This window comes from Mugil cephalus, chromosome 9, assembly GCF_022458985.1.
Source record: "Mugil cephalus isolate CIBA_MC_2020 chromosome 9, CIBA_Mcephalus_1.1, whole genome shotgun sequence".
NCBI classification, from domain to species: domain Eukaryota; kingdom Metazoa; phylum Chordata; class Actinopteri; order Mugiliformes; family Mugilidae; genus Mugil; species Mugil cephalus.
Window position 1 is genome coordinate 11,768,633 of NC_061778.1, and position 14,980 is coordinate 11,783,612.

The following is a 14,980-nucleotide window of genomic DNA, read 5'->3' on the forward strand; positions in this document are numbered from 1 at the left end:
TTCTAAAAAAAACATTTTTTTCATTGGCCTTTTCAGAATATTCTAATTTTCTGAGATACTGAATTTGGTGTTTTCATTAGCTGTCAGTTGTAATAATAAAAATGAAAATGAATAAACACTTGAAATATATCACTATGTGTGGAAGGAAAGTATACAGTATACAAGTTTCACCTTTTGAATGGAATTACTGAAATAATTCAACTTTTTGATGATATTCTAATTTACTGGCCAGCACCTGTATATCAATACACAGTTGTCATGAATGGGTAAATTAGCCAAAGAGACTGCAACAGTCTTTTGGAAATTCTGTAAATATCTTTATTTCTGTTGGACAAAGTTTGACATTTTAAGACAGGGGTGCTTTTGTAACTTCAACTTGTTTAACATCTTCATGCATCTGAGCCCTCACCGGGTTGTCGATTAGACCAACTGCACTGACAACACATTCACATGTCAGCTGTCCACGTTTATTAAAACACTTCACTCTTGCATTGACTCGAAAGTTTCTACACGCCAAACACACAACATGCTCCCTGCTGAATGACTGAAGTGTCCTTCACATGACTCCACTATAATAGCGGGTGAAGGACCTCCAGGTCGGGGGGACCTCCCGGTCGGGGAACACCCAGCGCCTTCTCTGCTTGGCCTGACCGTCCACTCTCCGTGCCAGGCGTCTATCAAACAACAATGACCCTCTAACAGCCGAGTCAACAGTCACCAAACACACCACGGGCCCAGGAGCCGCAAGTGTGAGTGTTTTACTGTGTTTATCGCTTTGTCAACAGAAATGAAGAGCCAGTCAATATAAAACATAACACAACAAATATTTCCCCTCGGGTTGTGCTTAATTTCAAACAGCCTCCCGTGCCACTGGCTGAAGAGCCGCAGAGGATTTGAGGCGATGTTGAGGAAACACAGCCTGTGGGGTTTTACACTCGTGTTTGCTCGACTACTTATTTGCCTGTCTCCTGACTCGGAGTGAAATAAAACACTCTTCAGACCTGTTTTGCAGACTGGGATTCAGAAACACTACAGACATTTTTTCCAGGAGTTTCTCTGTTTATGCAAATTCACTGCAATTATTTAACCTACGGGGTCAGTACGTGTTTACAGTCTGTGTGTGTGCATACAGACAAAGTTACAGAAGAGAAAATGTAACAAAAAGTCTGAACAGTGATCACAGCTCATACCCTGCAGAATTACTGTCAGTACGGAGCATTTATAAGTGAAGCTGTTACTCAGCTGTGTTACCCTGTTAATAATGTACAACAACATGCAGCAGCATGAGGATGTGTAAATGCGTGTCACTGAGCCCGGTCGGCCCACAGGGAGTCGGAGCTGCAATGCAGCAGAGAGAGCAGGGAGTCATCGCCGTTAACTGGCTTCAAATCAACTTTTTATTGACCAGTGGAGAAAGTAATCGCGATGTGAGTGTGTGTGAGTGTGTGGGCGCATGGGTGCAGCCATCGACTGGTGTCACTGCAGCTCTGCCTTTGTCTCTCGCCGACAGAGAAAGAAACTCGGCGGTGTTTTCATACAAACATCTGTTAGCAGCATGGCCGAGTTCACACACACTGAGCGAAGTCCAAAGTCCTTCCAATAATCCACTCAGCGTTTTATCATCAGTCTGTGAGCAGCCTTATGGAGTCAGTCTGTGACCACATACTGTAGCTACTCTACACACTTGGTCACTAAACTACTACCGCTACGGTTACTGAAGTCTCTCATTTCTCTTATTTCTTTTTGATAACGTCATCACAGTGTTGAGAAATGAGGGTTTTTTATAAGTAAAACTGATGATAACAAACACGCAGAAAGAAAACTAATGTGAAATGTTCTTGTTTCTATTCTGTTCGAATAAAAATTGAATAAAATATCACACACAGTTCGCTAGCGCAAAAAAAAATAAAAAATGTGTTAATAATGGTAATAAAAAATAAATAAATCACAGGACACTAACTCACTGATTTCTGTTCGCCATTATAACACCTGCACGTAAAGTCGGTAACCATAGCAATGTGGGACATAACCAAGCCGTCCTCTTTGTGTTGCAACGAGTTAACAGAACGCATGGAAACTTTTACTGGCAGCGGACAAGCAGACATTAGAAATAAATTAAAAGCACGTCAGGACATCATCATCTCTCAGGTATGACGCTAATAAAGGATCGTGAATTGAGAGTTGCATTCAAATTTATCATTAGCAAAAGCCAGATAACTAAATTGCTAACTTAAATAAATCACTGGTACAAATGCAGTCAAGTCTGCGCATGTAAATATTAATGAGCAGCTTCTAAATGCAGTCTGAGCCAGTTGGAGGGTCACTTTAACCACTACTTATAGGCGAGCATCCCTCTATGTCCGTGGCTGATGTGCACTTAGCTCCTTGCATCTCTGTTGCAGCAACAGTACTACGAACACATGTACGATTTTAGTTTCGCCTGCTGTTGGCACAAACGACAAAGTCGGTTTAATCCTCTGCACACCATTGATGTCTGCGCCAAGTTTAACAGTTGTTGACTAAGTCATTTCTGTGGCTCGTTCATTCAATATTTTAGCAGTTCAGGTAAATTTAAATTGATCTGATTTGTGTATTAATACTAATCTTAGTTCAACAGATATTAACCTTCTGTACACTGACCATTTTTACTATCTGGCATTTATACAGCGGTCAGACCTCTACCTATTCCAAAGCAGCGCGGGCTACTTCCTCGTCACTTCTGCATTTATTTGAATTGCAGTGCCGTGCATAATGAGGCCCACAGTCGAGACCGATACTGTAGATACAGACAGTGAAAAACTGCAGAGCCACGGTGCGCCAAGAGTGGTAGCCTTAATCTGCAGCTCTCTCACTGAGAAAAGAAGAATGGTTTGACCTCCTCTCAAACTGGCCTTATATTTCTCCCTTTTCCTGCATTCATCCCTCCTTTTCTACCTCCCTCCCTCCCTCCCTCCCCCCATCCATCGCTCTACTCCCTCTCCCAGCTGAGCCTTCGGGGGGATTCTCTTCAACCACTGCATTCCTGCTCTGCTCCTCTACCCATCCTGCCTTGCCTCCATCCATCTCTCCACACTGTCATTCACGGCCTACAGTCTCCCCTCCCTACTGCAACCTCCCCCCCCCCCATACCCCTGCAGTGACTCCTGCCATTGTGAGCTCTGCCCTCGCTCTGTCTTGGACTGCTGTGTGAGAATGGGGTCATTGTTGCTGTGCTGCGGCGTGTACATGACCGAGTGTGTGAGTGTGTGTGTGTTTGTGTGCGTACGTGTGTGCATGACAGTAGGAGTTGTCTGCCCTAGCGCCAGCACGTCCTACTGCCCGACCTCCATAAGCACACAGGCCTGCATGCTCGCTGCACATGCACCAAGCTTTCAGCCGAGTTTCCATCAGTCTCCCTACTTCTCTTCTCTGGTATCCAGTATGTCACAGTTTGAACAGATTAATGGAGGACGTGGTGGTATATATTTATGGAGGATGTTACAGCGTGCCTGTAAAAGAGAAACTACCAAACAGTGTAGAAGGCTGATCTGCCCTTAACTTTTTTATTTATTAGTTTGTCTATGCGTGTATTTTATATAGCTATCTGTTAATATTCTGATACAAGATGGAAAGCATTGCTTTGCATATTTTTCCAGACACCAGCTCAGTTACTGTTGCGCCATCAAATGTTCCTAAACAAGACAATAATTAATTGTTGATCATAATATCTGGAGAGTTTTATCAATCAAATACGTTGCATATGCAAAGGAGGTTGAACACAATACAAAGTGGAATATTCTGTCTTTTTCCCTTCCTGTAATCATTAGTAAAATGAATGCCTGTACACTGTGTACGTTTACATATCATTTCCCATATCTGTGGTACACTTCTACACTTTAACGGCGGGTGCGACAGCGGCTTCCTGCTCCAGTTCTGGTATCACCAGCTCGCACTAGTCCAGTTAGTCACAGTCTCGGCCTCCACTCTGTCTCTCTGAGGGATTAGCAGCCAGCACTGGCCACCACTCTAATCCTTTCCTCAACAGACTCGCTCTTACGTTCTCACACACACAGCCAGACACAGCCGGCTTTTCAATGACAGCGACTATATGCCATATCTCAGCTTACTAATCTGCTAAGTAGCTATTACAGCACTTGTGAGTTGTGCTGTTGTTCAACCGAGAAAAAAAAAACACATAGAAGTCCTGTTAAATGAATTCATTTAATCTTGATGTGTCATTTAAACAGAGGACTCTGTGTGTAAGCAGCACACTTGACAGGCCAGCTTTGAGAAGCGGGGCTCCCACTATTCAGGTGATTGTTGACTGTGTAAACATAGCTCTCATTCGAAGCTACAGCAGTCATAACAGCATCTGATGTCAACCGTGCTCTGTCCTTATATTGTGTGTCTACACTATTAGCCTTGGCATTCATATTTCAACATCACAGACGCTTCATCTGGCACCAACTAACACCTGAGTTCACGTCCATTAATAAGTTATATAACAGGACAAATATACAGTATAACTATGTGTGTAAGAGCAGGGGGCAGGTACAGAGATAGCCATGCCTCTCGTGTTGTTGTTAGCGACAGGTGATCAGCTCACCGGTGTTGTCTTACCTGCTGCTGACTCATTGCTTTAGAGCTCCATATAAAGTGTCAGTGACTATCTGCCATTTAAAAAAAATAACCATGACTCAGAATGAAATCACAGTGGAGCCAGCGAAACACAAAGTAGAATTTATGGGAAAAATATCAATTAAAGGTCCACTCCAGTGTCCATGTCACACCCTCCTCATATAATAGGCTGAGTTTGTGTCACTGCAGTTAAGTCTAAAATTTCAATCTCTCTGAGCATCTTTTAGACTTTATACCCACATTGATGTAAAAGTAAATAGACTTAAATAAGATGCTTAAAGACAGATCATTTCCATAGTTTGGTAATTGTGTGTTTAAGCCCAAAAATCTTCAGCCGTTCATAATTAATCCAAATTCACACTTACTCAGTGGATTTATAAATGCCCACATACAATGAGTCTGAGCCTGAGAAGGTGTCAATTTATGGCTAAAGCACAAATGTACTCCATGGATACACCAGTTTATTTTGAATTCTTTGCAAGAATTATCATGCGGACCAACCTCCAACAACATTTACATTAACCTACATTATCCCTGAACTCTGCATATAATTAATATATGAACGGTTCCATCATCCCCACGTTTGTCTCGATTAACTGAAGCTTAAAAATAATTGAAATCCGATGTTCATCTGGTCATTTCCCGCAGCAATGAGAGGCTGATCTTTATCTGTATGTCCGTCCTCTACTGACACCAACCAATTAAACCAAGTAACCATGTATGAAGCTTCATAAGTAATTCATGCAAATATAACAATATTTTGACCTCATACAACTGTGTCAATATTGTTGCTCTTACTACCAATAATATAACAGTTAGGTGCATATAAAGCATATTCAGACACACTTTTATTCGCCGTTTATTGAATTATATTCAAGTTTTTACAGCTTTATAATGTAATATAGTCTCAAAGTGCAGACTCTTGATCCAAATTAAAAGAGCAGTCTAGGAATTACTACCATTTTTATATATAGTAAACTATTTTCAGGGGCTCAAAAGTGTTTGGATTCACCATTTAATAAAATTAAAAAGCCTAGAGGTCCGACCACAGCATGCACTTGAGCCTCTCAAGGGCTCAAGCCAAGTGAAACTGGTCGTCCTTAAGCTGCAAGAACAAAACTCATAACATACAGCCAAAGCAGCTCAAGAGTTTTTGAAGGTAAAGCTGATCAAGCAGCTTTTCACCTGAGACCAAACTAAAGACAGAAAGACCTCGCGGTCAGCTGAAGACGTCTCCAGTAAACACCTGTCAAAGCATCGCAGAGGACAAACTCATGTCCATTGGTCCAACACTTCAGGCAGTGTCTTCCTGCAGAGGATTCTGAGCAAGACAGTTTTAAAAATCATCATTTTATTTACGTTAATGCTGATTCGCCAAATCACATTCGAGCCCTCGTAAACAAGGGACTTTGCTGTAATTTGGATCTGAATACTATTCAGATTAAGAGCCTACACTTTAATCTCATATTTTATAAATAGCTGTAACTTGAATATGGTCTCATAGAAAGCTAAAATAGCAAACATTGTGTCAGGGTTCAAGCATACAGGAACCGAATCGCATACTGAAACCTTTCTTGACTCTTATTGCTGAAACATTACACAGCGTAAAGACAACAAGAAGGTGACATGTAGGTTATATCAGGATATTACAGGAACCAAAATCAATATTTAGTGTCGCTTGGAGCTGAAATAATTGGGTGTATTGTATTTAATAGACGACTGAGTGATTAAGTCAGCTTCATTCGCTCTTACAATTAAATATTAGTCAAGAAAATAAACATTAAATGAATAGATAACGACAATATACTGACATTACATGAATATACTGGTGTATATTCACTGGTGTAATATACTTGTGTCTATCAGTAGTGGTCTGAAACTTGCCATTGTTTCATTTTGCTTCCACTCCACATTAGACTGGAGTGAGGAGGACTGGTGCCCTCTGCTTTGAGGACCTAGAGGCTGATCCAGGATCAGAGTGACAGGTAAGGCATGACCACGAGGGCGATGACCTGCCAACCCACAAACATGCTGTGGCATCACTCTAAGGAGGTCATGGTAATCAGATTATCCCCGTTACACGGACTCGCTGTGGGCCTGAACGGCTTCAACGCTCAGCAGGTTAAAACACTGAATCACACATGCTCAGACGCTTTAACTCAGAGGGGATAAATTTAGACCAAAGCGAGACAAAAATAAAACCCCTGTGTTGTAAAAGATTTCCACGAGGCGCCGTATTGATCCGAAAGTGTCACGTCTTTGCCTTGATGGATTTTTCTTTGGGAAAGTGAACGCAGGAGGAGGCTGATGGGAGACAGAAGACAGGCTCGGGGGCCTGAGCTGCTCTGTAACCGCGGTGATGCCAAGTGGTCGGCGGTTTGAAGAGGACACCTGAGACCAGCGCACCTGGACAATGAGCTGAGGTGTAACCCTAAACTGAGATGAACCACTGTTTATCCCCCACGCTCTCCTTCTCTTGTTCTTTCCCATCAGTCTACTCTCTCGTTTCATACAGCTCCACTCTCTCTGGTCCCCAAGCTTATTTTCTCCCCACCACCTGATCTATTCCACTCTGTTTTTCTCCCAATCTTTTGACTCACAGCCTCTCGCTCACTTTCTTCCCATGCATCCCCCCCTTCTGGGCATCACTAAGCTAATTCAAACATCCTTCAGTGAGGGTGTGAGTCATATAATCACTGCTCAGCGATTAGCATCCCACATTTTTAGCTGGAACCATCAGTCAGGAAGGAAAAGAGGATGCGAGGCCTCCATGAAACATTCCTGCATTTCTTCAGTTGCTGTTTTCACATGCAGTACTGGGGTGCTGACATTTATGCGCTGCAGCTGACAGCGGCTAGAAGCTGTATGACTCAGTGGCACAGAAGCAGTGACCATGTCACCACGGACAGGCAGGGTTATGGTGTTGTTGCCATGGCTCTGCCGTCCAATACGCATCAGATCCCACCTCACTACTGGTATGGAGGCGCACAGGAAGGAAGTGGTGGATGAGAACTGTGTGTGTGTGTGTGTGTCAGAGCTACCTAGCTAACTTCTGACACCTCCCTCCTGAAAAGACCTTTCGTCAGCATCCTGCACACCCCACCCATATTTGTGCATTCCATCCCCAACACTCATGTCACGTCTTGGAATAAATGCACAATGTCTGATCTGCACTTACAGTAGCACTCGCGCGCGCACACACACGCACACATTTAGATGCTCGCTGTGTATTATTTCTTGGATGCACCAAAACAACTGCAACTGCGTCTTTAAACAGCAAGTAGCACAAAGGACCAAAAATAGCTCAGTGAGTTGCAGAGCAGATCTGCTCTCCTTGAGGAGGGGAGGAAGGAGGAGAGATGAAAAAGCAGGAGGAGGTGCCGGGGAGGGATGTGGCAGGGAAAAGATGGCAGAACGAGACCAGTTCTCCAGGACTTAGGCCTCCCTGCTGTGTTCAATTTAAGTTCCTCATCCTGTGTCAGAAACGACACCTCCCATCGCACACTGGGATTCAGTCGCAAGACAATCACAGTTGCACAAAGTAATGAAATAATTGGGGGGATGGCTTCATGTTTGTGGCGGTTGAATCTAGGCTCCACGCGTCAGTATTAAAGGTGGGTCAAATCATTTACCCATAACAACATATTGCAAAGCAATGAGTTGCAGCCATTCATCCTGTTTCCGGTTGTTTTTATGCTAAAGCTAAGCTAACTGTCTCACGGCAGTAGCTTTATATTTACAGCACAAACAGAGTGGTGTCGCCTTTCTCTGTATTTACCATAAAGACAGTAGCCTTTTCTTTTCTTCTCCAACAAAAGCAATAATGTGATTTACAGTAAAGTAGTCTTGAATATGGTCGCCATGGGCAACATGCTGCAACCGTATTAGCCTGCTGTTTCGACCTTGAGTCGACGTCAGAATAAAGTTGGAACCATGTCAGTAATTTTAATCTCCCTCCACTGTACCATGCATTGAAACCAGCTAAACAGTTTTTTGGTAGGGAGGAAAACATTAAGGCAAACTGTAGATAATGCTTGTTGTCCTGTTTAATGTTTATGTCCTATTTAATTTCTTTAATTCTTTAATTTCTGTCTGGTCACTGTTGTGCTGCTGTAACATGTGAATTTCCCCAATGGGGATCAATAAAGTACTATCTTATCTTATCTTATCTTATCTTATCTTATCTTATCTTATCTTATCTTATCTTGTCTTATAAAAATAAAATACACCCTTCTATATTCAAGAAGTTTAACATTCAGCTCTTTTAAAACTGTATGACTGAATAATGTCAGAGTATTTTACAGTACAGATGTTGTCATATTTCCTTAGTTCTCATCAATAATTCATCCACACCTCCAACTAAAGCCTCCAAATAGAAACCAGTGCAAACAACACCCCCTGACAAACAGCTTTAACAACAGCCATTACCTTCATAAAGGTAGACCTCAAACATGGGCAATCTGTGATGTTGGGACCTTTTTATCCACGTCCTCAGACGTGACTCCAGTGACATATATAGAGCGGTAAGTTTGAGTCTTCAATATTGACCTTGGGTTTTGTAATGTGACAAAGAATATCTTAGCACAATGTTTCCTCAGTGTAAATATTCGGTCACCTTGAGCCACAGGACATACAACTGAAAACGTCTCCATGACAACAAAGCAAACTTCATCCGCTGACGAATGCCTGAACATTTCTAGTGCATGGATTCTGACCTAAAAAGTGAGGCGTGTTAGGGATTCTTTTTCTGCCATGATAAAGATCTATCCCAAATCATAAAAGCTTTCAGTCTAGTCTGGTTATTCCAAGTTCCTGCTGCTAAATTATTGACCTTTCTACAATTCATCTACTTCCTCCATGCGCCTTGTTAGCAGGTTAATTTGTGCCAGAAATACAAAGACCTCGTGGCCGTTTGCTTTTTTTTCTACACCTCCAAAAACTTTCCTCTTGACACGTGACACCAGACTGAATATAAAATAAATGACAGTAGTTAGTTGAAGTACTTACTATTGCTGGACTTGAGGTCTCTGTGGATGATAGGTACAAATGCCTGGTTGTGCAGATAGTCCATCCCTGTGGCAATCTGGACCGCCCAGTTCACCAGAACTCTTGGGGGAACCTTCTTCCCAGCCAGGGCCCGGTTCAGAGCCCCTCCTCGGGCATACTCCATCACCAAGCAGAGGTTGGGCTCCCGCAGGCAGACCCCTCGGAGGCTGATAATGTTGGGGTGCCGTAGCATCCAGAACAGGCGGGCCTCCTGCCGCACGCTCTCTGCTGTGACACTAATATCCTCATCTGGGTCTTGTCTGGCGGCCTTTACCGCCACTTCCTCTCCTCGCCACACTCCTTTGTACACCTTCCCAAAGCCACCAGCTCCTATCACCTCCTCCAGGAGCAGTTCTGAAAAGTCAATCTCCAAAGGACATACTCCCACACCACCGGCCACCAGCCCTCCAGCTGTTAGCTGTTGGTAACTAGTAGCGTCTCCCCTTGTGACATAGTTGGATGGAAAGATACCCACCTTGTCCTGGATCTTCCCCGTCCACCATCCCTCATCCCCGGACACTTTGGAGTCTTTGGAGAGAACCTCAAGAAGGTCCCCGCGCCGCAGGGTGAGCTCCTCGTCTGCTGTGGCCTCATAGTCAAACACTGCTGTCCAGTAGGAGTTGGGGTTGTTGGCCCCACATCGGTGACCAGGGTGGGAGTCTGGGGAGCCGGAGGAGGAGATGGTGGAGGAGTTCCAGCTGCTACCGTTCTCCACCTGCACGACTGGAGTGGGATACATCGGTGGCGGAGGGGTCATATTCGGGGGAATGGAAGAGGAGGAGGTAGTAGAGAAGGGGGGTCCAGGGGGGATTAGGCAAGGGGGAGGCGGAGAGCAGCAGCCCCCACAGCTGGTGCAGGACAGGGGGGCCGATGTGCTGCTCGCTCTGCCGTATGGGTTCATGGCAGCCTGACTTCTGTTTGATGCTGTAGGCCTGCCCTCTGTCAACTCAGGCACAAAATCCATACAGGGCCCATTGACTGAGAGGAGGTGTCCTCGACCACCAGAGGAGGGGAGAAAGGATCAGAGGCTCAACGAGCTGCTCTCCCCCATCACCACATCTCCCTGTTGAATCAGTGCCAAATCCTGTCACCAGTTCCCGCTGTGCTGTTGCTACGCAGTTTGTAAGTAACATGTATTCCCAAAGGCAAGTTCATTCAGGGCCACTGTAGCCTACATCAGGTCAAACAATGACACTCAGCAGGGCAGATCTATGAGTGTGTGCCCCCAAAACCTAACTGACTAATTTCACAACTGTGTCGTGTAAAGAGCTGCCACAAAGAGACATGAATGAGTCTATCTAAAGAAAAGAAGGTGTGATGAAACCCGTAGTAAGATGCTTTCAGTCAGATGACTTGCTAACCAGTTAGGGGGGGGGGTTTTCTCACTCCTTCAACTAAAACAATTATATAGTTACTGTCAATTCCCTGTATTGCTCTAATGACAAAGTTAATACCAAGCCTGGGCTTGTTATGTCTGTTAAGTTTTACAGTATTATCCCAAATGAACTCTTGAGTGGTTAATTTCAGCCCAATTGGCACATTGTCTCCGAGAGCTACAGAGACAGTTTCATCAGCCACTGATGTGATGATGAAACCACAGCTGATCGTCAGGTTAATTTAGGATGGAAATGAACTGTTAAGCTGCCAATAAAAAAAACATGTCTGTGTGTGAGCTGAGAAAATCCTCTGAGCGGGGGTCCTTATTATTTCTCATCCAGCCCAGTGTAGACGCGCCTCCCCCGCCAGCCATCTCCGTGAATATGGGCTGTCTTCTCTTCTAGATTGCGCTCGGGAATATCCGCGGATATTCACCCTACATCCCCACAAGCCGGTCCAGGCTAAATCCTACATTCATGGCCACTCGTGAGCCGGTTCAGCGTCCCTGAATAGCCTTAACCAAAAAGGGCCCGTCCATTTTAACACAGCTGGTGGTTTAGAGAAACAAGCAGGCGACTGGGCGGCAGGTATTCAATACAGAGCTGTGAAGTGGCACCATGTTCAGCATCCATCCAAGCACAACAAACCCACCTCCGTCTCTGTGCAGCGGCCTGGTTCAGTCGCCTCCGCCGGGCTACATTTGTGATGGTGACGAGCGGTCGGTTGGACAAGAAAGTCCTCTTCACGGGAGGCAGAAAAGAGATGCCAGCATTTATCATTATCCTGCTGCTTTCCGGGGACGCATGGCAGCTTTTACATCCTCAGTGCACAGAGCTGTTGCGATGGTCTGGGGTTTAAAACCTCCACGTTCCTTCTTTGGGAAAGGCAGAAGTCGTCACACGGTGACAATAAGGTGGAATATATTCTCAGCCAAGGTTTGCATGGAGCGATTGCTGTAATACAGTATCCATGATCTGAGTGGACGAGATACGAGAGGCGATGAAAAGATCCACTGTGTTTTCTTTATAAATAATAATAATATGATAGGAATACGATTATCTGTGCGTAAAATGTGTATCCAGTCGCTCCTTGCGTCGTTCCCAAACAGCGTCTTATATTTCAATACGTAAACAATTCGCGTTTACTGTAACCTAACCTGCACACTGAGAACAGCAACATCCACTGACAACCGTCGCATGGGCGTATGGTTTGCATCCAAGTCTGGGGAAACATTTAGGTCCAATTTAGCGACAGATTAAAACGCTCCCGACAGTCCCTGTCCGTGCTGCTCAACCAGCTGTCCGGAGGTCCGGCGCATTCAAACAGGATTTTCCTCCAAAAACACGTAACATTTCCAGCTCAGAGCTGTCAGTCTGTGGGCTGACTTTGCATCCAAATGCACCGGGGTGACGTTCACGTACGTGGGAGCGAGTGCCTCTCCTGTCACGGATCTTCTAATCATGTGGATGGCCGTGGCGCGTACGTCGTCCACGCCCGTATGCCCATCGGCTGTGTGTAGATCTGGGTGCAGCTCACGGACGGCGGAGAGGAGGACACTGCGGTCTACTGGAACGAGACGGGACCGTGCTGTTGATGGTGCGGTGCATTGTGGGTATTGTAGTCTCCGCGCAATCTCGGGCTGACCTACATCATTCTGACAGCTGATGTAACTAAATAATTAACAATATTACGATAATTAGGAAAGGGATTATCGTCATAAAAGACACTATTCATTTATTCTACACTTCCACTCTAGGGCGGTACATTGCGCTGGTGAAATAGGCTTCTCTACATTGATTTGCAATAATGATGTAGGCTAATACTTACAGCATAATGTAAGGACAGAGTGTGTCAAGTTTAAAGTTAATGTTGTTGAAGGGAAAGGGAAATCTATCTTTTGGTAGGGTACGTATTAATTTAATCAATAAAGAATTTGCCATTACTACTTCATGGTTATCATTGCTAAGCACCCAGTATAAAAAAACTAAATAAAACAAAACAAAAAACACTAAATGCCCAGCTGTAGCCCCTATGTTACCCACTGACTTGTTGTCTTACCTTCTATGTGTAAATTAAACAGTCATACCAGGCAAGTATTATCTAGTGTGTTATTTAAACAAAATTATGAATTATATATGTACGATAATAAATGAACACGAATGTACCTAAAAACATTTACTCACGTAGCCTATAACAATTTGAGCTTAAATGGACTTCATGCCCATCAATTTCTAAACTATACTGACCCCTGGTGTCTAATTGGTGAAACACAAAATCTTTCTTTAGGGTTAAGTGTCGCACAGTTATTATATAAGTCACTGTTAATTCTCTTGCCCTCTTCAGTCAAATGGGACATAGGATTTGCAACATGTTTTTCTTTTCTATTTTATTTGCTTTAGTTTGTTTAAAAAAAAAAACAAAAAAAAAACACTTACTTCTTTCACTGTGGACTGAAGGTGTATGGCACATTGTCTTTTTGTACATTGTACTTTACCTACCGCATTGCCAAATTTGCACCCAAATGTATTTATTGTACATAAGTTTTCTGACTCTGAATTTTCATTCTCTTATCCTCCATCCTTAAGGTTGTTTGTAGACGACTGAGAAAACAGTCATTACTGTTGGATGGTCACTCTGGGCTCTGGATATTCCTGGTGTCCCATCACCAACACCACATTGTGGCTAACACCTAACTGTTGCTAATCAGGATGCGCATGGTGAACAGACAGGATGCTTTGATCTGACATTAAAGCCAGTCAGAGAGATTTTTCTCTACACTGTTGGCAAATATTAGCATCATGGAGCAGCAGAATTACTCAGTGACACTATTATTTTGTGAATACCAAAGTAAATGAAGTAATTTGTTAGTTTTATTTAAATTATTTAACAAGTCATGTCATCACTAAACATATACATTAGTAAAGCCTGCTATTTACTACAGATAAAATTATTAAATTGTGTTAAATTGTTTTCTCAAAAGACGCAGTTGTAAGCATTGTGAGTATATGTTTTATTTTCGTTTCCCATAACATGTATTTATTTATAAAAATACTATAGTGTAAATTAAAATTGAATACTCTTAAAAGGTATTTTGTCTGTGATTTATCTCATATTTCATTGTGAGTACTCGTGCTCAATTTGGCACAATCAGTCTGTATTTTGGAAACATGAATCCTGATTAAAAGTGACTTGACAGAAAAATAAAAATAAATAAAATAAATCTATGGTCTCCATGCCATATTCAGTGATCCACATGTATTATTACACAATCATTTTCAAAATCCTAAAAGGTTCTAGTAAGATTAATTTATTAAATGTGCGTAGCGGCCACAAGGTTGTGCTATTGACCAAATTGTGAGCCATGCATGATCCAAGTTTGACTGGACAGCATGATGAATATGCAGAAAATCTCCAGCTTGTCAACCAAAATGTAGATTATTATTTTGTCTAGTTGTGTGGGTTGTAGTCATGAGTAAAGTTGGGACCAGTGTGATGCATCCTTGGTGGCATTGATGATAGCACCGAGCCACTAAACATCAACAATGCCTAAAACGTTTGTACATTAGCCAACGGCACATCCAGGCCAATTCTGAATGATGACTATTTTTCTTTTGGTATTAATATAGAGTACCATTTTCATAGAAATACGTACTGAAGTACCTTGAGTTAGGCAGGAAAAGCAGCACAACCCAGGCAAAAACAGTTTGAGACACTCCCTTCCATTAAGACCAAAAACGTCAACCTACAAGTAGTTTCTTCCTGTCTGCGTCTGACCTCATCAACAAGCCCTAGGACCCTCATATATACCTAACATACCTAACATAAACACCAATGTTTTTGCATTAAATTAACACGCATTAAATTTTACTTCATGGTTCATACTTTGCTCATCTTTGCACAAACTGTTCATGTCTTTTATTTAAAACCATAAATGTAGAGC

At 43.1% G+C, this 14,980-nt stretch overlaps 1 protein-coding gene across 1 annotated transcript in view; it reads right to left on the reverse strand.

The window, feature by feature from the left end:
- The window catches only part of map3k10 (mitogen-activated protein kinase kinase kinase 10), a 35,665-nt gene extending 23,118 nt beyond the window's left edge, over positions 1-12,547 (reverse strand). The window contains exon 1 of the mRNA XM_047594999.1: positions 9,625-12,547. Coding sequence (XP_047450955.1) covers positions 9,625-10,627 — 1,003 coding nt within the window. The 5' untranslated portion in view covers positions 10,628-12,547. The remainder of the gene's footprint in view (positions 1-9,624) is intronic.
- Between the last annotated feature and the right edge of the window lie 2,433 nt (positions 12,548-14,980).